General features: G+C 43.9%; 1 protein-coding gene across 2 annotated transcripts in view; it reads left to right on the forward strand.

Moving 5' to 3' along the window:
- The window catches only part of LOC138288185 (protein NEDD1-like), a 257,865-nt gene that overhangs the window by 136,418 nt on the left and 97,104 nt on the right, over nucleotides 1-24,343 (forward strand). For both annotated transcript variants that reach the window (XM_069229526.1, XM_069229525.1), the window contains exons 9-10: nucleotides 4,183-4,314; nucleotides 13,692-13,739. In XM_069229526.1, coding sequence (XP_069085627.1) covers nucleotides 4,183-4,314; nucleotides 13,692-13,739 — 180 coding nt within the window. The remainder of the gene's footprint in view (nucleotides 1-4,182; nucleotides 4,315-13,691; nucleotides 13,740-24,343) is intronic.

Below are 24,343 nucleotides of genomic sequence, written 5' to 3' on the forward strand. Positions count from 1 at the left end.
TCCTACTGTGTTGTATCGTTCTGGTTATTGCGGCTCACGCCTTAATATCTAAAATACAGTCGTTTTATTAAAACATTATATAAAACTTATACTGTCTTTGTCATTTGTATATGAGATCACATTGGAAATAAGAGAGTTGGTTTGGATCTGAGTAACCACGACTTCCCTGAGAAGTTCCAAAGATGTCATGCGCTCGGCTGCCAAATCATTCCTTCCATATGGGAGAAATGAGGCACTGCTAGTTAGCCGGAGCAAAACCCGGATTTAGGGTGACAGAGTTCTTTACACGTGGGTCAGACTCAGTCCCCCACACCGTTATCGATCCTGCTACCTAGAAATCCAGTAGTCTCATTTAGAATAATGAGAGCCCACGCGACACAGGTACACTCCTAGTAAGGCCCGCAGCAATTACCCCTGTCATTTATACAGGCAGATGAGTGACCTGGCCATCTAATATAGCAGCTAACGCATGCCCCATTTGGGGCAAGGAAAATGGCAGGCAAGCACAATCAACAGTAGACTACATCCATAAGAAAGAGTGATCATAAGATGGCAGGGACTAGGAAGCAAGGAGGGTCATACTCAAAGGGAGAAAGAAATGTACACCAGACCCTTTCATATGCCTCCAGCTGATAGCTGAGCTTATTAGTAGTATATTCGTGATGTGCTACCCTATGTCATTCTGTAAGCCTCTTCTGTACTGTTGGATTGTAGATTGTGTCCAGTGGCAGGGGTACATACTTTAACTACTGCAAGGGAGGGGGGCTAGCCATCGGTGGGTGTGTAAATCTATAAAAAGGGATGTCAGTCTGGTCATGGGGGATTTCCAGGTGGGTGGAGGGAATCCGCATCAATTGCTAATCATTTCTTATTTTTGGATCTTGCCTACAGAAAGCTTCTTGCTTCCTGTAGATAAGTGTCATATGGACCATACCAAAAAACCTTCACTGTGCTTAGAACCAGCCTGTTGCTTAGCTTTATAGTCACTCTCATTTGCTTGCTTGCTTCTTCAATGGCTTACCTTCCACCTCTTGTGTTTTTGTCTTCTGTAACATACCCTTTTTACCATCATTATCATTGTTTAACGTGTATCTATCCACTGCTAACCTTTAGGGAGCTATTTGTTCTTTTTCTTTATGCAGTCAATAAGTGTGCATGCATTTCCAGCAGTATCCCTTGAGTGCTGTTTACCATCTACAATACCACCCACTCATGCTTCATGTACCCCTCTCGTTCACTTGCTTTATCACGTGTATGGTTTTCCTGTTAGATTCCTGTTCACCACCTCATGTGTGCTGTATTGTTCGCCTTTTTTTTATTTATTTTTAAGCCCACCATATCTGTTGCTCCTCTCTTCCATTCCCTGTTGCTTACCCCACCTGTGTTTTCTCGTTTCTTCCGCAATATAATATTTATTTTATATTGTTTTGGAGAGCCCCACAACTCCCATTTGCTGCCAAGCCACTCGCTTTCAGAAATACAAGTGAAAATATTTTTTTTCTTTAGTGTTCCGAGTGGTGACCATCATCTTAGATCAGTAAATTAAAAAAAATAGTATGACACCAGTGTCGTTCAGTAGGCACATGTATGTGAAGTTATGGATCCACACTCATACGTCATCATGCATGTTCCCGTCTGAATGATGCGGCCGCATGACACATACACACTTGTGTTGTGTTATCTTTATTTATTTTTTCCTGATGCTATTCCTGCATTACCAAACGGTATTTTGCTTTTTGGTGATGCTGTACAGCATTGGCCAAGCCAATAGATTATACAAAAGTGAGAACTGTTGGATTTGCCAGTCCTTGTTTAAGTGGAAGTGAGAGTGCTTGCTCGTCAGATTATAGCCCTACCATCAACTGGTTTCATCATATGCTCAGCACTTCAGATTATTTTTGAAAATTCGGAAACTTAAACACCGCAATTAATGCCTATGATGGTTTAGGGAGGATTTCATAAATTGTTTATGTGTGCATTCCCTGTAACTTGTACAGTACTTGAGTGGGTTAATCCTGTGTTGTGAACTCGTGCAAGTTAAGCTATATGTTAAGATAAAGGTCCTCAAACTGTGCGGCGCTCCCCCATCTGTGTCCGCGGCTGCAGCTCTGGGGGAAAGCTAATGCCTCTGCAAGTACTTGTAATTTAAGTTGGCCTAGCAGCGCAGTCATGTTTATTTGACTTATTACCAGGCTATCTTCATTTACATTCAGCCTTTGAAGCACAAAAAAGTATGAGAACTGTGACCATAGTTGCACATTGGACATATAAGATGATATTTTAAAATATTATTACACATAGCATAAGCTGCAAACCTACGTAGTATTTGAGATAAAAACAAGTGCATTTGAAATATATATTTTAGCAATAAGTAATCAGGCTGTACCTAGCGCAAACCTATTTGTAATTGGCCCCTTTATTCCAAACTCGAATGTGAACCCCTTTACATTAGTTCTTAAAACATTTTAAAAATCTTTGTCACCATGAAGTTTCAAATTACTTACAGTTAAAGGCTGGTGAACAGGCCAGTTTCTTCTTTAGCTCTCTGTACCACCCTCTACCCCTACCCTTCGTCTTCAGGCAGAGGCACCTCAAGGTCATCCTTAAGCATTCATGGGTAGCTGTTTATGTAAATGGTGAGTCCAGGGGGTGTCAGGGAGGAGACCAACAGGATTGTATTCAGATGCAGAACCCTAATTCTCTGGACTCCTGGGTCCTCAGACTAATGGCCCAGGAGAAAAAGGAAAGGTGCTAGATTCATTGATAGTACTAAAGATATGGACCAGATGACTGGGGAACTGTGTGTGGCTCATTTGTTTTGTTTACAAATGGACTGAGGGAACTTTACCAGGGAGATGCCCCCAAGGAGGGGGCTGATAAATGGGGGGCTATGATTTGTAAAGGGCTATCACTACCATTAGTGCAGCAGCTACTGAGGCCAAAGGGGTTAGTGACCACTGCACCACAATTATGGCTCTCTTACTACAAAAAAATGGAGTGGGGGCCAGGAGCACCAGGGCCAAGTGGAATGGGAAGCCAACTAAACCCCATTTATGACTGTTTTACTATTCTTCCTTGTTTGCATTCGGAACCAGGGCACACTTGGTATCCCAGTGTTACCTGGGCCTTGTAGCAATGGTTCAAGGGAGGGGAAGATTGAAGCAAACAAGTCGCCTTAGTTTGGCCTCAGAGAGGTTGTAAGGAGGGGGATGTGGCATGATGGGTGCCTTGCTTTTAACAATGGACAGAAGAGACAGGCAACTTTTTAATGCAGTAGCATCGTTAGTGAAGTAGTTGCAACTGCAGTGGGGGGCCCATGGATCTGAGAGGACCACTTCATCCCAATTATGACGCTCTCGCTTTAAAGGGGCATTGGGGCGTATTTTCCTTTCAAACATTAGGACCTAGGTCACACTTGCAGGAAAAAAGGGGGACTACATGTGAGAGCTCATGTATTTTGGTGTAATTTATGAGTTTTGTTCAATACATTTACTGCTACATTTAGTGCAGATTATGAGCTAAAGAAAAATTACCACTGAAATGATCTCATGAAGTCTGGCATTGGCTCAGCTTTGTCCCTCCCGCTGCAACAATCATCCACCTGCCAGTCCTTGCCATAAAGTTTTGGAGGGTAGCCCGACTTTAAAACATTTTGCTTAGGGGACTCAGAGCGAAGAAATGTAAAGCCTGTGTGTTAAGGTTTTGTTGTGTACTTGACCATCTCGTCATTTCGAAATCAATCAAATTAGTTTCATTAGGTTTTATTACAGTGACCACTGTTCACAGTGATTCACAGCTGCAAGTTGTGACAATAGGCACTGAGCAAGTACTATGTTTATTGGAGATTATTAATGTACTGTGTGAGTTGTTTTCACGTGCATTCATTCTCAAAAGATAGTGTATCCCCAGGGCTGTTCGCTAGGTGTGATTACTGGTGTTTCTTCGATCCACCTAACAGTTGAGAAAAGCCATTTGTCTATCACAGTGCTGGAAATTTCCATGTGCCCCTTATCGTCAGTACTGACATTTGAAATCCAGTTTTGGTTGTTTTAAAAAACGTCAAATGGTTTTACTGTCACTGTGCTATATGCATTGAATGTTTTTTTGGATGTTATCATAACAGCTTCTACTTTGCACGGGATATTGTTTTCAAAAGTACTTAATCTGTTGATTTTATTGTAGGTGTGCGTCGCAGCACTAGCCTTGATGTTATTCCTTCAAAAGAAACGGATTACTCAAAATCTGTGGAGTTAAAAATCAGTGATGCATATGGGAGGAGTAGTTTAGGTGATATGTTCTCTCCAATCAGAGATGGTAAGTTGACACATTTTGTTACTCTTTCCAGAACAGTTGTTTTTTGTGAGTACAGTTGCAAGTTTTGTTTGCGTCTTCATGTCGAAAAATTGAGCAGAATGCTGTTTAACATGAAACATCTCTAAACAAAATGTTTGATGCATCTTTATTGCGTTCTGTGTGATGACTGCAGTAGACCTGTGGTATAACTCTGAAGAGATCTGGTGCATCCTTGGGTGGGGGGATTCGTGGCTTACTGCCACCAAAGATGGGCATATGACTGTGGATCTCTTAGCCCTGACCCTCCATATGTGTATCCATGACGTATCCTTTCCTGGGATTAATAAACCTGCCATTTATGGATTGTCCTTCATGGAAGGTATTGAACTAACCAATACAATGTGACATTGCAATAGATTAATCTGTTGTCACTGACTGCATCACCTTTTTCTGCCTTGTTCCACAAGGCCTGACGTATGGGGAAATCAGGCACAAAACAGACAAAACTGATCAGAAAAGACCTGCAACATTGTGGTCTAGATCTTCCTTGGCTGTGGCAGAACAGTCTGCCAGTTGTGCTGCAAACAACATGGATGTGGATATTCGTTTAATTCTGATAGACATGAAATTAAATCCTAAAGCAAACAATGCAATAATCCACCACCCCCCACCACCACGAGGATGGGCCTGAAGAAGCAATGACTTGATGTACTTGTAGACTGCCCATTTGAGGCCAAAGACAGGCCTTACTGAATACAATAACACTCGTGGAGCATGAATTTGCTAACATCATAGCCAAAAGAATAAGTTACTTACCTTCGGTAACGCTTTTTCTGGTGGATACATTAACTACCTGTGGATTCCTCACTAAAAGTATTCTCCCCTCGCGCCAGCTTTGACGGAAATTTTCTTCTAGCTCTGCACGTCGACGATGATGTCACAATTGCCCGACTCCACGCGACGCCGTATGACGTCATCCAGGCAATAAGAAGCCCTCGTCGACGTGCAGACGTCAGTTATCACCATTATTTACGTGCCTTAGAGGCGAACAGGTGAACATTAACCTTGAAGAGAACATAATCACATCAAATGAAGTGAAAACGCAACATTTATTACAATAAAATAAAAAGAAACTAACAGCAATAACTGTTCCATATGAAACCAAATATGTCAGTCAAATTCAATCATGTGTACTTGAATTATCAAAACCAGAGAAAGAAACACATATATACTTGCTATAACTATATACATGAACCAAGCATATACATGTGTGTGTGTATATATATATATATAAGACAACGGTGCTCACCCACGGATTTCGTGGCAGGACCAGTCAGGCAACGGGGAGGCAGGTGGGACCGTGAGGAATCCACAGGTAGTTAATGTATCCACCAGAAAAAGCGTTACCGAAGGTAAGTAACTTATTCTTCTGATGGATACACCTACCTGTGGATTCCTTACTAAAAGAATAGAGTCCCAAAGCAGTACTACCTCCGGAGTTGGGTGCCTGAATGGTCAAACCAAGAAATCCTGCAGCACTGAGCGTGCAAAATGGCCATCCCTCCTAACCTCAGAATCCAAACAATAATGTTTGACAAAAGTATGGAGGGATGTCCAAGTTGCCGCCTTACAGATGTCGACCACAGGAACACCCCTAGCTAAGGCCGAAGAAGTAGCCTTAGCTCTGGTGGAATGAGCACGAAGCCCCACAGGTGGCTCTTTCTTCGCTAAGGAATAACAAAGCTTGATACAGAGAATGACCCACCTGGATAGCGTTCTCTTGTGGACTGCTCTGCCTTTCCTCTTCCCCATGGATCCAACGAAGAGCTGATTGTCTTGCCTGAACTCCCTCGTCCTGTCGACAGAGAAGCTCAATGCTCTTCGTGGATCCAGTCGGTGGAGCCTCTCTTCCTCCTTGGATGGATGAGGCAGAGGGTAAAAGCAAGAGAGAGTAATAGACTGCCCCAAGTGAAAGGGTGTAACAACCTTCGGGAGGAAAGCCGCCTTGGTCCTTAACACCACTTTGTCTCTAAAGAAGGAAAGGTATGGAGACTCTACACTAAGAGCCTGAAGATCACTCACTCTTCTGGCCGATGTTATGGCTACCAGAAATACAGTCTTAAAGACCAGCAAACGCAAAGCACAAGAATGCATTGGTTCAAATGGCGATCCCATTAGAAATGTTAATACCAAGTTAAGATCCCACTGTGGCATAACAAATGGTGTGGGCGGAAACCTATTAGTGAGACCCTTAACGAACCTCAAAACAAGAGGAGATTTAAACAAGGAAGGTTGATCTGGGAGGCACAGAAAAGCCGACAGTGCTGATAAACAGCCCTTAACTGTGGCAACTGCACAACCCTTCTGTGCCAAGGAAAGAGCAAATAATAATATATCAGACAAGTGAGCCCTTAAGGGATCAATTCGGTTCTCTCCACACCAACGTACAAATCTAGCCCACCTTGCATAGATCGATTTGGTGGGGTGTCGCCTGGCCGATAAACATCCACCACTTCCAGCGGGAGAGAAAAAGCACTCAGATTGCCCCATTCAATCTCCAACATGAAGCTGCAGACTCTGGAGGTGGGGGTGGAGAATCTGCCCCTGCGACTGTGAGAGGAGGTCCATCATGTAAGGGAGACGGAGCGGAGGGCACAGAGAGAGTTGGAGGAGGTCTGTGTACCACACCCTTCTTGGCCAATCTGGGGCTATCAAGATGACCTGGGCCTGGTCTTGGCGGATCTTCCTCAGAACTCGAGGAATCAGGGGTATGGGAGGAAACGCGTAAAGCAACTGACCCTTACAGGACATCTGAAACGCGTCCCCCAAAGCTCCTTGCACCGGATACTGGAGGCTGCAAAATAACGGGCACTGCGCGTTCTCCTGAGTAGCAAACAGATCTGTCTGCGGACACCCCTTCATCTGCAAGATGTAAAGAACCAGATCCGGATGAAGACGCCACTCGTGGTCGACCGAGCTGCGTCGACTGAGAACATCCGCACGTACATTCAGAACCCCGCCCAAATGATTTGCTACCAAGCAAATCTTGTGGTCCTGAAGCCAGGACCAGAGTCGAAGAGCTTCTCTGCAAAAAAGGTACGACCCCACTCCTCCCTGCTTGTTTATATACCACATCGCGATAGTGTTGTCTGTCAGGACCTGGACTGACTGATCGCGAATGGAAGGGAGAAAGGGCTTGAGAGCCAGACGTACTGCCCGCAATTCCAACAGATTGATGTGAAACCTCTGTTCCACTGGAGACCAAAGGCCTTTGACCTCCAGGTCCCCCAGATGAGCTCCCCACCCTAGAGTGGAAGCATCCGTTACAACTGTGGCCACTGGCGGAGGCAGCAAGAACGGCCTTCCTTGCGACAGGTTGCCGACCGCAGCCCACCACTAAAGATCCACTGCAGTGTCTCTGGAGATCGTGATCGAATCCTCGAGATCCCCTTTGTGCTGAAACCACTGCCTGCGGATGCACCACTGAAGAGCCCTCATGTGCCAGAGTGCATGAGTGACCAGCAGTATGCAAGAAGCAAACAGACCGAGCAGACGAAGGACCTTGAGGACTGGAACTACCGCTCCATTTCGAAACATTGGAATCTATGCCAAAATGTGCTGAACCCGCTGGGGCGGAGGAAAGGCCCGATTCAATGTTGTGTCCAGTACTGCCCCTATGAACAGGAGGCGTTGCGAGGGCTCCAGGTGAGATTTGGGCACATTGATCGAGAAACCCAAGTCGAACAACTGAGTTGACGACTGCAGGTGACACCGCACGAGCCCTGGAGTCTTGGCTTTGATCAACCAATCGTCCAGATAGGGAAACACCGCTATCCCTCTTCTTCTGAGCTTTGCGGCAACCACCGCCATCACCTTTGTGAAGACTCGAGGTGCTGAAGTAAGACCAAACGGGAGGACTGCAAACTGATAATGCTGCGACCCCACCACAAACCGGAGATACTTCCTGTGCGATTTGAGGATCGGAATATGGAAGTACGCATCCTGCAAATCGACAGACACCATCCAATCTCCTTCGTTCAATGCCAAACGAACCTGTGAAAGGGTCAGCATTTTGAACTTTTCCTGCTTGAGGAACCAATTCAAAATCCTCAGGTCTAGAATTGGTCTCAACCGACCATCTTTTTTGGGGATCAGGAAGTATCTTGAATAACATCCCTGACCCCTCTCCTGCTCCGGGACCAACTCCACTGCGCCTTTTGACAATAGGGATAACACCTCCCGTTGCAGTAACAGAAGATGGTCTTCCGAACAGAAGCATGTGCGGGGAGGGAAGGGAGAAGGGAACTCCTGAAAGGGAATAGTGTACCCCTTCTTCACAATGTCGATGACCCAGGAGTCTGATGTTATAAACTCCCACATGGGAAGAAATTGGGTAAGTCTCCCCCCCTACCGGAGACACGTGAACAGGGAGTGGTGGAGGACTAAGGCTGCTTTCCCTGCTGCACCCCTCCTGAGGAAGAGGAAGAGGCAGAGTGCTGCTGGGTGGCTCCTCTTGTACGTACTCTGCCCCTGCCTCTGGAGGATCTGTAAGGCAGGGAACCTGCAGATTGTTGTGGCGCCTGGAACCTGCCACGAAAGGAGGAGCCACGTCAAAAACCTCTAAACTTCCTATATGATCTAAAGGTAGAGGAAGTGGTTGCCTGAAGTCCCAACGACCTCGCTGTGGCTCTGCTCTCTTTGAAACGTTCAAGGGCAGAATCTGCTTTTGTCCCAAAGAGTTTTTCCCCGTCAAAAGGCAGGTCCAGAAGAGTAGCTTGCACATCCGAGAAGAAGCCTGAAGAACGCAGCCAAGCCTGACGCCTCAACACTATGGATGTACCCATAGCCCTTGCCACAGAGTCTGAGGTGTCCAACCCAGACTGAATCACCTGGGTTGCCGCCGCCTGAGCGTCCGTTAACAGATGCAACACCTCTTGTGGCAAGTTAGGATGACCTTTCGCCTCCTCCATAAGGGCATGAATGTAACGCCCCAAAATGCAAGTTGCATTGGTCGACTTCAAGGCCATACTGTACAAAGAAAAGGCCTTCTTTGCTGTGTGGTCCATTTTCTTAGACTCCCTGTCCACAGGGGTCCCGGGGAACGAACCAGGGGCTGACCGGGAGGAGCACGATGCCTGAACAACCAAACTCTCCGGAGTTGGATGTTTGGAAAGGAAGTCCGGGTCACCTGGAGCCACACGATAGCGCCTCGCTACCGCCCTGTTGACAGCTGTATAAGTCACTGGCTTCTTCCAAATATCTTTGATGGGGTCCAAGAGAGCCTCATTGAAGGGCAAGAGAGGCTCCGCCACTACTGAAGCCGGATACAGCACTTCAGTCATAAGGTTTCTTTTCACCTCAGCAACCGGAAGAGGAAGACCTAAAAAGTCTGCAGCCTTCCTTATTACCGCATGAAAAGATGCAGCCTCTTCTGTATACTCCCCTGGTGAAGCCAAATCCCTTTCAAGGGAAGTGTCAATGCCACTTGCTGTGTCCAAGCCTTGGAAATCACCTGAAGGCTCTAAGATTTCGCCTTCTTCCAGATGCTGTCTGCTATATTCCTCTTCCTCCAGGAGGCGTAATGCTAATCTCCTGGATCGGAGCCTGGATTCGAGTCCCGGCGTCGATAAGGCGTCCGCCGATGCCGAAGATCTTCACCGGCGCCGATCCTCGGATCCATCCGACGCTGGACCCTCCGGCGCCACAGGCAACTTAACTGTGGACTGAATCCGTGGAGAATCCACCGGCGCCGGAGTAGCAGATATTGTAGGCGTCACAGGTCTCCTGGGCGATGCCAAGGGCATCGGCGCCAAAGTGGCTCCAGAAGGCAGAAATGGCATGAAGGGTGTCGGCTTGTAAGGAGCCGGAGCACCCAAGTTAAAAGCCAAAGGGCCTGACGGACCCACATGCCCTCCACCAGGCGCCATGGTGGAAAAGATATTAAACATTGCATTTAAAAATGCAGCAGGATCCGTATCCGGCGCCGGGAAAGCCGGATAAGCTTGCGGAGTCGGCGCCGGCATAGAAGCCGATGATGGACCAGGCATCTCCTGCTCCGGAGAAGCCGCCGGTTCCTGAAGAGGCTCGACTTCAAACACCGACAAGGGTGAAGTCGGAAAAGGAATAATTTCGCCTCTCTCTCCTTAAGTGCCTTAGGGTTCATGCGTTGGCACGAACCGCAAGACTCAACCTCATAGTCGGAACTAAGGCACCATAAACAATTTTCATGGGGGTCAGTGGCCGACATCCGACCCCCACACTGGTTACAAGGTTTAAAGCCAGATTTTCTTGGCTGCGACAAAGTAACTACAGAAGCGCAACTGTAGCTCCCTGTTAGTCTCGAAGAAAAACCGTTATTCGAAGGCACGGAAAAAAGGGAACTGACGTCTGCACGTCGACGAGGGCTTCTTATTGCCTGGATGACGTCATACGGCGTCGAGTGGAGTCGGGCAATTGTGACATCATTGTCGACGTGCAGAGCTAGAAGAAAATTTACGTTGAAGCTGGCGCGAGGGGAGAATTCTTTTAGTGAGGAATCCACAGGTAGGTGTATCCATCAGAAATGAGGTCTTAGTCACGATCCCGGCATAATAACATCAGAATTTGCTGAATAGCTGAAACAACAAATCTGGGTAAGCCTGAGGCCTCTGTCAAAACCCTGATTACCCTGTTTGATTGAACTGCTATTTCTGACTTCCTGGCTTGTTGACAGAGGACATATAACTCTGGGCACTACGCCCTGACCTTGGCCATCTCCCCGCCCCATGATGGCCAGATTGCTCAGTCATCAGGATTGGCGCTCCTTGCCCAAGGAAAAAGGCTGTTCCAATTCCAAGGATACCCAGTCTCGATTTTTCTAGGGGTGGGCTTAACTTGTGGAGTTTCACTCTGCAGAAGTTCATGGAGTTACATAAAAACTCAGTAAGATTCTGCAAGGTTCCCCAACAGGTGGAAAATATGCACGTCACACTGATCAGGCTGCAATTGAGTACCAATAGTGTGCACAGCACTGAAAAATCAGCATGAATGGCACCATCCTGTGCGCAAGACTGCATATCTATTTGAGTTGATTTTGCTGCCTCTCTAGAAATTCTACTCAAGTGGCAACAAATCTACTCGAAGCAGCCCTCTGACCACGACCGTCTGCACGAGAAAATTGCACTTGCAAACACCAGATTTTGCTCGCACTTGCCAGCTTGCATTTCTGGATCATGGCTGGAAAAAAATGTGCCACGCGATGATTGGCGGAATCACCCTGGAACTCCACATTACAAGAGTAACACAGAGTTGCCATATTTTGCCAGCTCTGCAGGACGGAGTGAAACATTCCACCCACCCCTAGATTTTTTTCCTGGCTTCACAGTTATATTAATGGTTTTTATAAAGCAGAACAGCTCACTCCCATAGGAGTATACTGGCACTAATGCTAGAACAGAAGAGGGTGCCGTTTGACTAAAACCTTAAAATAGCCATATTGTTAGCAATTTCTTGAAAATTATACAATTCTGACAGGATAAAATTTGGCTGCAGCGCAGTGTAATGCAGACATTGCAGCTTGATTCCAAGAACATAAGATTCTGACTCAGCAGAGCAAACTCAGTCCTGTACCTGGCTTGTGCTCGATCTCGGTTGGCCTAAACTTGTGACTTGGTCCAGCGCGACCAGGAACCATAATTGGAGAGATTTGCCTCTAGATGTTATTTCCTCCTAAATGTTTTTGGTTCTATTGATTGGATTTAGATCATTTTGGTGTAATTTTATTTATTAAATTTTATTCGATTTTAAAGTAGTATGTGATTTTTCTTGTGTGGTGTTTTCTCTTGATTACTCTTGTAGTGAATCCTAGTTTGTTTTAATGGGATACAGGAGGTATCTTAGCCTTTGGCTTGCAGACTCGTGCCCCCGTCACCCAGTGACTATTATCCTACTTAGCTTGCTCTGTTTTAGCGCATTTATTTAATTAAATCTTTGAAGATGGCTGCTTTGTTTTTAGTTATGCCCATGTTTTAGTTTGCGTTATCAGTGCCACTGCAATAAGGTGTCAATATCAAGCGACAAAGATAAACAAACTGTAGGTGTTCACTTTAGGTACTTTCCCTCTTCACGCTTTCGAGGGAATTGTTTATATTAATTACCGTCCCAAGCATGCCTTGTTATCTATTGTCTGGAAACAACCCTATGTCATGGGTCCAAGTAGATCTGTTTAAATATTCCTCACTTAAACAGGTAAAGGGATTCCAACCAGATGCCATCGCTGGTATCGATGCTGCACGTCGGCTTGACGCTGACCGAGTCTTCGTGTCCTTAGAGTCTGAGCTAGAGACCTCATTCCAAGGTAACGAGGATTGGGGACTTTTCTCATGGACATGGCATTGGCAGGTTAGGTTTAACATACCTAGCTCTCCTTTAGGTTAGAGGTTAGGCCTATCATGCTAGGGACATGTATTGGGACATATTTCACACTTCATGTCTTTTCATGTTACTGCAAGATGGTGGGGGTCTTTGTATTAATGACTCTTGTCTTTACCATTGTGTTTCTTGGACTGTTCTTTATCCTAATCATTGCAGTCCATGCAACGTGTAGCAGAATACAGTTTTGCTAAATAAAACCTATTGAAACCTTACTGCATCTTCTTCATTGCCTGTGTTTGAATGAGACATGGTGTTAATGTGAGAAAGAGGTAATCTCCTTTTAACTACAACACTCCCTGAGATGTCACACTCTTGAGTCCATGTGTAAAGGCTGCCACAAATCACCTTTTACTATTTGGGTTTCTGGTGAGGTGCTGCTTGTGAGCCGGGAGGGTTGGGACAACGGTTGCGACTTGTTGTAGGACTGGCATAGCCGCCTACAAACATAAGTACCGTCATCCTTAAACCAGCAGTCTTGCCTGGGGCAAGAGTCCAGCTACAACACTCTGAATGCTGCAGAAATACTTTACATATTGCCTCCAAGTTAAACCTGACTGTTTTTCTGCCAAGCTAACAGAGGGTTAAGCACAGGTTAATTTAGTGACTGTTTGTCATTCACCCTGACGATGTTTGTGGTTGGTTCTTCCGAAAGGTTTCACCTACCTCAGCTAACAACATAATTTCTCACAAGTAGTACCTAATCTTTTGCAAGGTTTTTATAAAGTGCTAAAGAGATTCAAATATTCACTTCACATGGTCACTTAAATATTTCTCAGAGGAACCACATGTCATGGGTCATTGTAAAACTTGGATAATTTAAAAAGATAATAGTTATATATCATTTGACAAGAATATTTTGGGCTTTGTATTGTCATTTTAAAAATCAGTCGTATGCATAGCTTGGAATTTAACGTTTAATCCATCTTTATTTACATCACATCTTTTAAAGCTTGTCCTAGCTAATTACCCCTGTTTTCTTGTTGTAGATCCTGCGACTTATAGAGCAAATGAAGACTTCACAGTAAAAGGAGATGGTATGCAATTTTTAGGACAATCGTTCCTCATTTGTGCTTTTGCAAAATGAATGCTAAAATAATTTTGAGATGATAGAAAAGTATTATTTCCTAAACTTAAGTTTTGAGTCCTATTTCAATACTAAAACTATTTTAAAATAATATAACAGTTTTAGTTCCTAAACTTAAGTAGTGAGTTTTTAATCTAGTTTAAATTATGTTTCCAAGATCTGAATTGTCACCTCTAAAATTTGCAGATTATAACCTTTAATAATGATTTGATAAAAGTTGTGCAGTGGGACTTGTGCGTAGAATCCAGTTTCATTGGATTACTGTATTAATTTGTAGAAAATCATGTATAAAACCTAAGGCTATCTCATTGTCTCAGTGTTTGGTTGTGTGATCTTTTCCCACATCGTTCTTTCTACATGTGCTCTTCACACTAGTAACTCTTTTGTTTGATTATATCACTATTTTCATGAACTATGTAGCCATAAATTAGTTAATGTGGCTTAATCCTCCATTTCCATATTTCTGTGAGGTACTGAATCTTACTCTTTGGATGGGGAGGTGGTACCTTTGTTAATCAGAACTAATGAGCATGTGAGGGACCATCTGACATGGAATTCCCATACACCTTAATGATTCTAACATGCTTTGATATAACAGTTGACTAATACCAGGGCTCCAGAATGAAACACGCAAGCTTCATTTCTTCTGTTTTCTTTTTCCCATCTTCGGGTTTTCTTTCAGTGAACGTCTTGTGTTTGCCCACCATCGCCCAGATTACTTGCTGGCAATCATCTTCCTGACAAACAAGAGTGATAATTACCAGTAAGAATTCAAGGCAATCCAGCATCCTTACAAAAACATATCAAAATATTTAAGTTTTAGGCGCCACCCATGAACTTACTTCAGTTAAAATGCATTCTTCATTACTTGTTTGTTGTCTGGGAACGGAACCTATAGGGATTCGCAAAACCTACTTAGGAGGTACGCTACTGCTTACAAAAATAATATTAACAGATTAATAAAGTATAACAAAAGAAGCAAAATGTAAAGTTGAGCATTTGAAAAAGTTAGAAAGGAAATTCGAAATTGGAAGCTAAAAATTAAGTTAGTGTCCTCAGATTGATTTGTGGCAGCAGTGTAAGTGCATCAAACAAAATATAATATGGAAGATTACATTTAGTAGAGTCCAAACTTTCCCATTAACATTTAAGTGTTTATTATTTAATATTTGTTAGTGAATGTTGCATCATTTGTGTGATTGCTTGATGAGAGCTTTTTCTATATTTTTAGTGTATTGTTTAGTGGTTCTAAAACATTAACTTTGTTGCGATGTCTTTAGGGCAGTCTTTTTGTCAAGCATGAAGTTGTGGAGCTACATTACTCACGTGAACAGTGTTTTGATTTTCAGTGATGATTGCTATGTACGTGGTGTCCTTTGACTTTATGTGTGTGCAGTTATACAAGCTATCAGTTTGGACTGTGTTTACAGTAATCTTTGTTTGTTTGTTCGTTGCACTGTTTCTCTTAATTTCTGCTGACAAATTTGAATAGTGTGGGGTTCCAAATGTTTCCGTATTTCTACTTGCATTAGGGCGATTTTACAGCCATTGGTTATTATAATGCTTTCTTCCTAGGGTCTTGAGTTACAGAACCATTAGGGGGTCTGGGTTACTTAATTTGTTTTTCATAATTCCTTGATCCGAGCTCCTCGCTTTTGGCGAATATTGGATTTTTTTTCCTGGATTCAACATATTAAATTAACTTGACTTCTGAACCTTTTCTGTTACTGCTTTGATAATGGTTTTATGTTGGTGCTATTCAGCAATTTGGGGAATTCAAGAGGGAAATTCTCAGTTAAAGTTGGAGTTTTCAACACATGAAGGTCCTCATGATTTGGAATGGGGTGTGACTCAACCAGATATTTAGTTAGGGCTTCATTTGTGGTTTGAATACGTTTTTTTTTTTTTTTTTTTTTTTTTTTTTTTTTTTTTGCTGACTTGCAGTTTTGTGGGGGAGAGATTTGAATCTCTCAAAAACAATCTTTGAGTTTAGATTGAAATATATCATTTTTTGGAATATTGCGATCAGAAATTATTTGTGTGGTTGTGTTTTTATTTCAATTAAAGTATTTAACACTGTTGGAAGTGAGCTTAACTTACCACTTATGGAACAGTATAAACAGGTGTTTGAATTTGCTTCACTCTCAGACATAGCCAATAGTATAAGGTTATTCATATTTTCAATGTTTCTGTCAAAAAAAGGTGTGTTTAAAAGTTCTGCTTGTATACGGAGTTTCAGTGATAATGTAGGGCTTTTGCTGTAGCGTGTTGTATGCGCAGCAGAGTGGACCAGCAGTAGGGGGATCCACTAAGATTTCCAGGTCTGGTTTTTAGGGTCGAGTCTGCGTCGCATGCGCTTGCGTATCGCTTGCGAGACGTTTTAGGAATTAGAAAAGGTCTCGGAGCCCCGTCTGTGTCACGTCAGTATATTTCATTGGTTTGTGTGCTTGCCTGTTAAAATCTGCTTGCTTTCATTAGTGGAAGGCACACATACGTCATGTCTTTTCCGGTGGTTAGCCCTCCTCAAGCGCAGCGACCAAGCACATGCAAGGCTCGCTGTTTCCTGTCTGGTTTGTGGACTACTTTTTCTCTATTTTTGCAGCGCGATCTCGCTTGTCCTACCTGTCATCACGCATTCGTATGAAGGGTATGCACGTCTTTTCAGTTAAATTCACTTATAGCAGCGTGCTCCCATACGGTTTAGGAGTGTCGCCCTCTCTGCCATCTCGCATCGCCCTCGAAAAATGATTATCGTTCATTTTCTTCATAAAACCACCAATTAAATATCAGCTTCAATCTCATTCACAACCCAATAAGTTAAAGGTTCTTCCAGTGTGTAACAGTGGGTTTCACCTGAGCCCACGAGTCTCCTAATGGCTCATTTAGCCCTCTAGCCATATAGCTTGTGAAGTTTATACGATAGATTTAACAACGTTTGCTATTCTTGTACATTAGAAGAATATTAGACAGTGAGCTGATTTTATAAAGTGCTATATGTCAGTTACATTTAAGAATATTTGGTAAACAAGTATATGCATTTACTGTTGATGATTATTTTAAATCTAAGTAACCCACATGTCCTATAAAGCATCTGCTTGAGTGGCTGTTTCGCTTTGTTTGAACATCAACCCTAAAAGGTTACAGCTGGGGATCAGGAAATCTTCTCCCAACTATAACTTTCAGAAATGGGTTAGTTCCTAGATACGTGATGCATGCCTCTCCAAAGAAGTCCATATATTGATAGTATTATCTTCTGACACTATCTACATGTATTGCTGTTTCATGCAGTGCTTATTACAGGCTATATGATCAGTTATGTGGCCACTTGGGCATGATTCGCTTGTAAAAGGTATCAACTCTGGTAACATGCGGTTATAGTACATGTACTGAACATTATAAGAATGTATCTTTAGTTTGAGGCATGGAGCCAAAATGTAGGCTTCTTAGTGATCGATACCCCCTGATTAATAGATTGTAAATATTGTGACAAGATAGCATTAATAAAGGTATATTACGTACACAGAAGAACACACTTCTGTGTGTACATTAGCATGAAGATCTGAGGGAGTGGTTTAGTGTTAGCCCTATCTAGGCGGTATTAGGTTTTCTGTAGCAACAGTGTTGGGGTGTGCTCTTGTCAACTTTATATTGTTAGAAGTAATGCAGTTTAAGGGTCCCAATCTGCTTACACCCCTTTCATCATTTTCGTTTTGTAATGAAACAAGGCGAGTTGGAGATATCTGAACGAAGATTCTAAAAAAAATCACACACAAAACAGGAGAAGATCCTACAAAGCCTATTCCCTTTTTGTGCCTCTCGCCTTCATTCGCTCTCCTAGCAAAGTGCTATGTAATCAATAAAAGCATTGCACCGTAATAAGTAGCTTTAGTGGTTTAAGCCTGCAGTTGTACACCCTTTACCTCTATAGACAGTTACATTTCCCTGTAGCCAATGGACCTTTGGAAGTTACATTTGCTCGATTCTATTCTTATGTTGTACGGTTCTAGTTTGTAGATGATAGTCAAGTCCCAAATTGTTTCTTTCACCCGTTATAATTGTATAGAAATACTGTTCACATCTATTTTCCCCCACAGATGCGGTAGTGCAGAGGAAAATACATTCTGGTATGATGCAATAGGGCAGTGGTAAGGGTTTAATGTTTGGAATATAGGATTAAGGCTGCTATGATGAGGGGTAGTGGCAATAGCCATTGTGTATTTATATTGGAGACAGCATTTCCTTTGAGAAGGCATTTTTTGATTTCCCTACAACTTGGATGGTTTTGTAAAGATGTTTCCCAAGAGAAAAAAGTTAAGAAGCATTAATTTCCCAATTAAGCTCCCAACAGAAATTTTGCTGAAGCCTATAACAAAAAACGCTGGATGGATTTTACACCAAAATATATCATGAAAGAAAAACGATCAAAAAGCATGCTTTTTAGGGTCGAGACTGCGTCGCTTGCGCATCACAGGAGTTAGAAAAGGGCTCGGAGCCCCGGCCACGTCACGTCAGTGTCTTTCATTGGTTCGTGGACTTGCCTGTTAAAATGGTCTTGCTTTCATTAGTGGAAGGCACGCATACGTCATGCCTTTTCCGGTGGTTAGCCCTCCTCGAGCACAGCGACCAAGTACTGAAAACATGTGTGGCTTGCTGTTTCCCGTCAGGTTTGTGGTCTACTTTTTCTCTATTTTTGCAGCACGATCTCGCTTGGCCGAAGTCGAGCGCTTTGCATAATATCGACCCGGTTACATAGTTAATTGCACTTTTGCAGGTTACGTACATAATTGCACTTTTGCCGATAGGTTTCATTACAAGTGAACCGTAGCAGCGCGATCGTGCTGTGTTTTTTTCTTTCAACGTGGCAATAAAAATCCGGTTGGGAGTTTACAACTGGTTATAGCTGTAACTCGGACAAATGCGAGACCCTTGTGCATTGCAAATGCTTGTTTAAACATGTAAGCCTCAGTGACAGTCCATTACAACATCTGATTTGTTAAATCTGCAGTGAATGGAGTTGTCAGTGTTTGTGGTAAAGATGTTTGTGGTAAAGGTGTTTGTGGTAAAGGTGTCACCCGTTTTTGTTTCAAGTTCTTGTGTAATTTCACCAACTATTCACTGGAGTAGATTGACGTAATGCTATGTGCCCTTTTACGAGTTTTTTGTTCTTGAAACCGCAGCGATGAGATCTTTATGATTTACTCATTTATGCTTTAAATGGGGTCGATGCTTTGTTTCCACTTGCTCTAACTACTCAGCTGCTGGAGGCTATATAGTTTTTGGCTCATTGGTCCCCAATATACCTTCTTTTACAGAGGGAGTTAAGAATTCTTGGGGCTTATCCTTTAAGTCCTGTGAGCATACTCTCCCAATGATGATGATGATGGTGGTAGTGTTGAAGCCAGAATCTGCTGTATTTTAAAAAAAATTAACAAGCATTGGCAAAGCCAATATATCTAGCATGCGAGAGCTACTGGCTTTGGCAGTGTTTTTAGTCATGCTGTACTGTAGCACGGATTACTTGCTGTGTGGCTAAAACTAATTTAAAAAAGCACTATTATGCAACCAGGCCCAATGCCCTTTTTTGAAGTGTGTTACCACTGGATGCTTCATAGTCTTTTTTTTTTATTCATTATTTCTAGCCATGATGCAAAGTAACCACACTGGGATACAGCATGGGTATAAACCATTGCAAAGTTGGCAATGCTGAGGTGTACAGAAGAAAAAAAAGGCAATACCAGAGGCAATAGTTACAAAGGCGAGAACCATTGGCTTTACCTATGCTTGTTAAGTCTCAGCTCAAGACCCCAGATTCTGAGTAAATTGGTTAATCTCCCTATGCATGAAAGAGAAAAACTGACATCTGGCAAAAAATCCTATCACTTAAAGAAAGCAATTGTGCCATGTCTTAGTGAAAATTAACTTGGAAGAAGGAAACATCTGTTGTCATAATTAAAGCAGATAACATTTGATGTCACAATAAACATCCATTTGAATGGAAAGAAGGGTTTCTTTGAAGGGTGTTTGGCATAATGAAAGTGGTTACAAATGGTAAGAGATTTACAAGAACGACAAGGAAGATTTTAAAAATAAAAGCAGTACACAGTGCTTTCTGCCTCCCAGACGCAGCCAGCGATCATGATATCAGCTGTGAATCTGAGAGGGGCACTCTAACATTTTTTGGGGTCTGCACCCTTCTAGTTACAACATTTGCATGTTGTCCACACATGTGCCGCCAGGGTAGAGTGGCTGATATTGGTGAGGAAGGTGTCCCTGGGGCAGTGTTTGCCTAAAGGACTATTAACGGTTGCCTTTGCGGTCAGGAAGAGACAACGCAGGAAGTATTAGGCACCTCTGAGTGCTAATTACTGGGAAAACAAAATACCAGTAAAAAGTGGGGTTGCACCCACTATAAGCTGTTCTTGGCAGAGAATGGAGATAACCACCTCTTAAAATGACTTGGAACACAAAGGCAATGCCCAAAGGAACTACCTTGTCAAAATGCAGTTGTGGCTAAGAAGAAACGGAGTCACTGTTGGATTCGGGATGTACGTAAAGCTGCTTAGTTTTAGTAAGCAGCATCTTAAATAACAAATAATCAACAAAATTTGGCAAAGCAAATATGCAGGAATGTAGGACAATGCATGCACGTCTAATCACATAATTTTTTTTTAATTCACCCATCCCAGGCAGATCAATAGATTTTTTTAAAGTATTTTTTTTACCCAAGTTTTAACTGTGAAGGTCGGGGTGAGCTAGATGAAGCAACGTGGCAGACTGGGAGAAGTAATCACAGAAGAGAGACAAACATGGAGAGCGGCAGGGCGCAGAGAAACGCACAGGGCAGAAACAGCAATATTGGCATGGGTGGGGAAGGGGTTGAATGGGATGACAAAACACAAGGCGAAACAGTCGTTTAACATTAACGTGTAGCTCACGGGTGCAGAGAAGCACACAGTGCTAGAGAGCGGTGATGAGCAAAGCACACAATGAAGACCAAGCTTCTGCAACTGTTAGTGAATAGAAGCATGCTTCCACTCATTAACAGTCTCAGAAACAAAAGAAAAAAGTAGCACCCACAAACAGAGGCTGAAGTGCACAAGTAATTAGGCCATGCTCTGTGGGCGGGTTCTACACTGGGAAAGGAGAGCAGTCTAGCACGACCTGGCTGCCTTAAAGGAAGCATTTCAAACTGACATTCAACACAACAAATCAAAAGCAGCGGGTGGGCTGTAAGTCTGCTGACTATACACAAAATGTATTGAAGAGACCGCGCATGTGCTGTCTAGGCAGGACCTTAAAATGGTTAATACTAAATACATTTTCCACCCTGTAGACTGCTATTGGCTGTAGGCCTTGTGCTGCGAGGTGCACTTTTGTATAATTTGGTTGCACCCTGAAGTTTTCTCCTCTTCAAAAATGGGGCTGTGATGGCTCTTAGCCCACCAGATCCAATTTTGTATTTCAGATATAAAGTTGCAGCCACATATTTCTGTAGAACAAAAATTGTAAATTGTGAACTTAAAAAATCCCTCTTAAAATAACTTCGTTTTTGGCATGACTGGATCCTCATGGGAGCGCACTAGCAGCATGATCCGCAATCACTAGCGAGTTTCCTTCAATTTTCTATAACCTCCTAGCTGAAAGGTTGATTGAGGCATAAGGGTCAACCGTTAGGACTGAGCTTTTAACTGTGCTCAGTTGCATTATATGCTTCACCCTTAAGAATTATCTTTATGCTTGCAGCTTTGGTGATGATGTTAAAAGAAAATTAGCATTTAACAGTCGACTGCTCAAAGTGGACAGCCTAGCTCATTTCAAAGGGGGTGCATGAAGTGGTGTGATATATGCAGTAGCGTTTAGCAAAATTACATTGTATTAAGTAGGCACACAAACCGGTTTTATTTAGAAGAAGCTTCTTCATTACCTTTCCTTGTTGTTCCTTGATAATTATTATTATGAGATGACTCCAGATCACAAAGCAGTCCCTGCTGCTTGGGAGTCTAACACTCCAGAATCAACCCCTGGTGCTAGGCTGCAAGCCACTCTGGGATCACATGCAGCCCTTGACCCCGCCCCACAGAAAATCATCCTATCAGCGCAGCCCGATTCCAAATCTAGAACCAAGCCCCAAACTCCCCAACTGTGGGGGCGAAGAGTAGTGTTGCTGATTTGGCTAATTCCTGCACAAATGGGCAACATGTTTCCCATTTTTTGCGGAGAAATCCCCACCTGGCAGGTGACAGATTTTTGGGCTGGGTTGTGCCATGTGTGCATGTTTTTTGGAGATGAAGCGGTGCCTCATGAATGGTTGTTGTATGCTGCACTCAAGGGGGTACACTGTCTTTTGAGCATAGCCAGTAGCTTCTTCGCTCACTGTGTCTTAGGCAGGCTTAAGTCCCCCTCTTCCATCTCATGCTCTGAGGAAGTAGCCTTGCAATCATGACAGAAGTAATTACAAGGCGTGATGAAACGTGGTGCGCCTAAATGCAACAACTTGTCATTGTTGACACCATCACTCAGTTGTGTTTGGTTGCAGGGTCGTTGTTCAAATTTCGCTCCGAATGATGGCCCTGTTTCAAGAAAATCACCTTGCTGCCCAGTGTGTGCCCTTTCCTCCAGGAAGGGGGTGAATGGTGCTTGGGATGAAACTCAAGCCTGGCTGCGACCAGGCCTGAAAGCCAGAGTCTCCTCTCCTTCTGCTCGTACATGCCACACATCGCCTTTGAGGCCCGCTTGAAATGAAAGATTACTTATAATAGTAAAATAAATCTATTTGTTTGTGCACCCAATGCAGAGATCTGCGCTTTGTCTGATCAAAGATTTGAATCATTATGAAGTAGCATAGAGGGTTAATGTACCTGCTGCAAAGTACATGTAGGAAGTTGGCTCTGTATGCACTATTTCAAAGTAAGGAATAGTATGCACAGAGTCCAAGTGTTCCCCTTAGAGGTAAGATAGTAGCAAAAAGAGATAATACCAATGCTCTATTTTGTGGTAGTGTGGTCGAGCAGTAGGCTTATCAAAGGAGTAGTGTTAAGCATTTGTTGTACATACACACAGGCAATAAATGAGGAACACACATTCAGAGACAATTCCAGGCCAATAGGTTTTTGTATAGAAAAATATATTTTCTTAGTTTATTTTAAGAACCACAGGTTCAAATTCTACATGTAATACTTTGCATGAAAGGTATTGCAGGTAAGTACTTTAGGAACTTTGAATAATCACAATAGCATATATACTTTTCAAATAAAACACATATAGCTATTTTAAAACTAGACAGTGCAATTTTCACAGTTCCTAGGGGAGGTAAGTAATTGTTAGTTCTTGCAGGTAAGTAAACCACCTACGGGGTTCAAGTTTGGGTCCAAGGTATCCCACCTTTGGGGGTTCAGAGCAACCCCAAAGTCACCACGCCAGCAGCTCAGGGCCGGTCAGGTGCAGAGTTCAAAGTGGTGCCCAAAGCACATAGGCTTCAATGGAGAAGGGGGTGCCCCGGTTCCAGTCTGCCAGCAGGTAAGTACCCGCTTCTTCGGAGGGCAGACCAGGGGGGTTTTGTAGGGCACCGGGGGGGGACACAAGTCAGCACAAGAAGTACACCCTCAGCAGCGCGGGGGCGGCCGGGTGCAGTGTGCAAACACGCGTCGTGTTTTCAATAGGTTTCAATGAGAGACCAAGGGGTCTCTTCAGCGGTGCAGGCAGGCAAGGGGGGGGGCTCCTCGGGGTAGCCACCACCTGGGCAAGGGAGAGGGCCTCCTGGGGGTCACTCCTGCACTGGAGGTCCGATCCTTCAGGTCCTGGGGGCTGCGGGGGCAGGGTCTTTTCCAGGCGTCGGGATTTCAGAGTCAGGCAGTCGCGGTCAGGGGGAGCCTCGGGATTCCCTCTGCAGGCGTCACTGTGGGGGATCAGGGGGGACAACAGTCTTGGAGTCGCGGGGGGGTCCTCCCTGTAGCGTTGTTTCTTCACCAGTCGAGTCGGGGTCGCCGGGTGCAGTGTTGCAAGTCTCACGCTTCTTGCGGGGATTGCAGGGGTCTTTAAATCTGCTCCTCTGGAAACAAAGTTGCAGTCTTTGTTGAACAGGGCCGCTATTCTCGGGAGTTTCTTGGTCTTTTGGAAGCAGGGCAGTCCTCTGAGGATTCAGAGGTCGCTGGTCCTGGGGAAAGCGTCGCTGGAGCAGGTTTCTTCTGAAGGAGGGAGACAGGCCGGTAGGGCTGGGGCCAAAGCAGTTGGTGTAGTCTTCTTCTCTGCAGGGGTTTTTCAGCTCAGCAGTCCTCTTCTTCGTAAGTTGCAGGAATCTAAATTCTTAGGTTCAGGGTAGCTCTTAAATACTAAATTTAAGGGCGTGTTTAGGTCTGGGGGTTAGTAGCCAATGGCTACTAGCCCTGAGGGCGGGTACACCCTCTTTGTGCCTCCTCCCAAGGGGAGGGGGTCACATTCCTATCCATATTGGGGGAATCCTCCATCTGCAAGATGGTGGATTTCTAAAAGTTAGAGTCACTTCAGCTCAGGACACCTTAGGGGCTGTCCTGACTGGCCAGTGACTCCTCCTTGTTA

Source organism: Pleurodeles waltl, chromosome 4_1, assembly GCF_031143425.1.
Source record: "Pleurodeles waltl isolate 20211129_DDA chromosome 4_1, aPleWal1.hap1.20221129, whole genome shotgun sequence".
NCBI classification, from domain to species: domain Eukaryota; kingdom Metazoa; phylum Chordata; class Amphibia; order Caudata; family Salamandridae; genus Pleurodeles; species Pleurodeles waltl.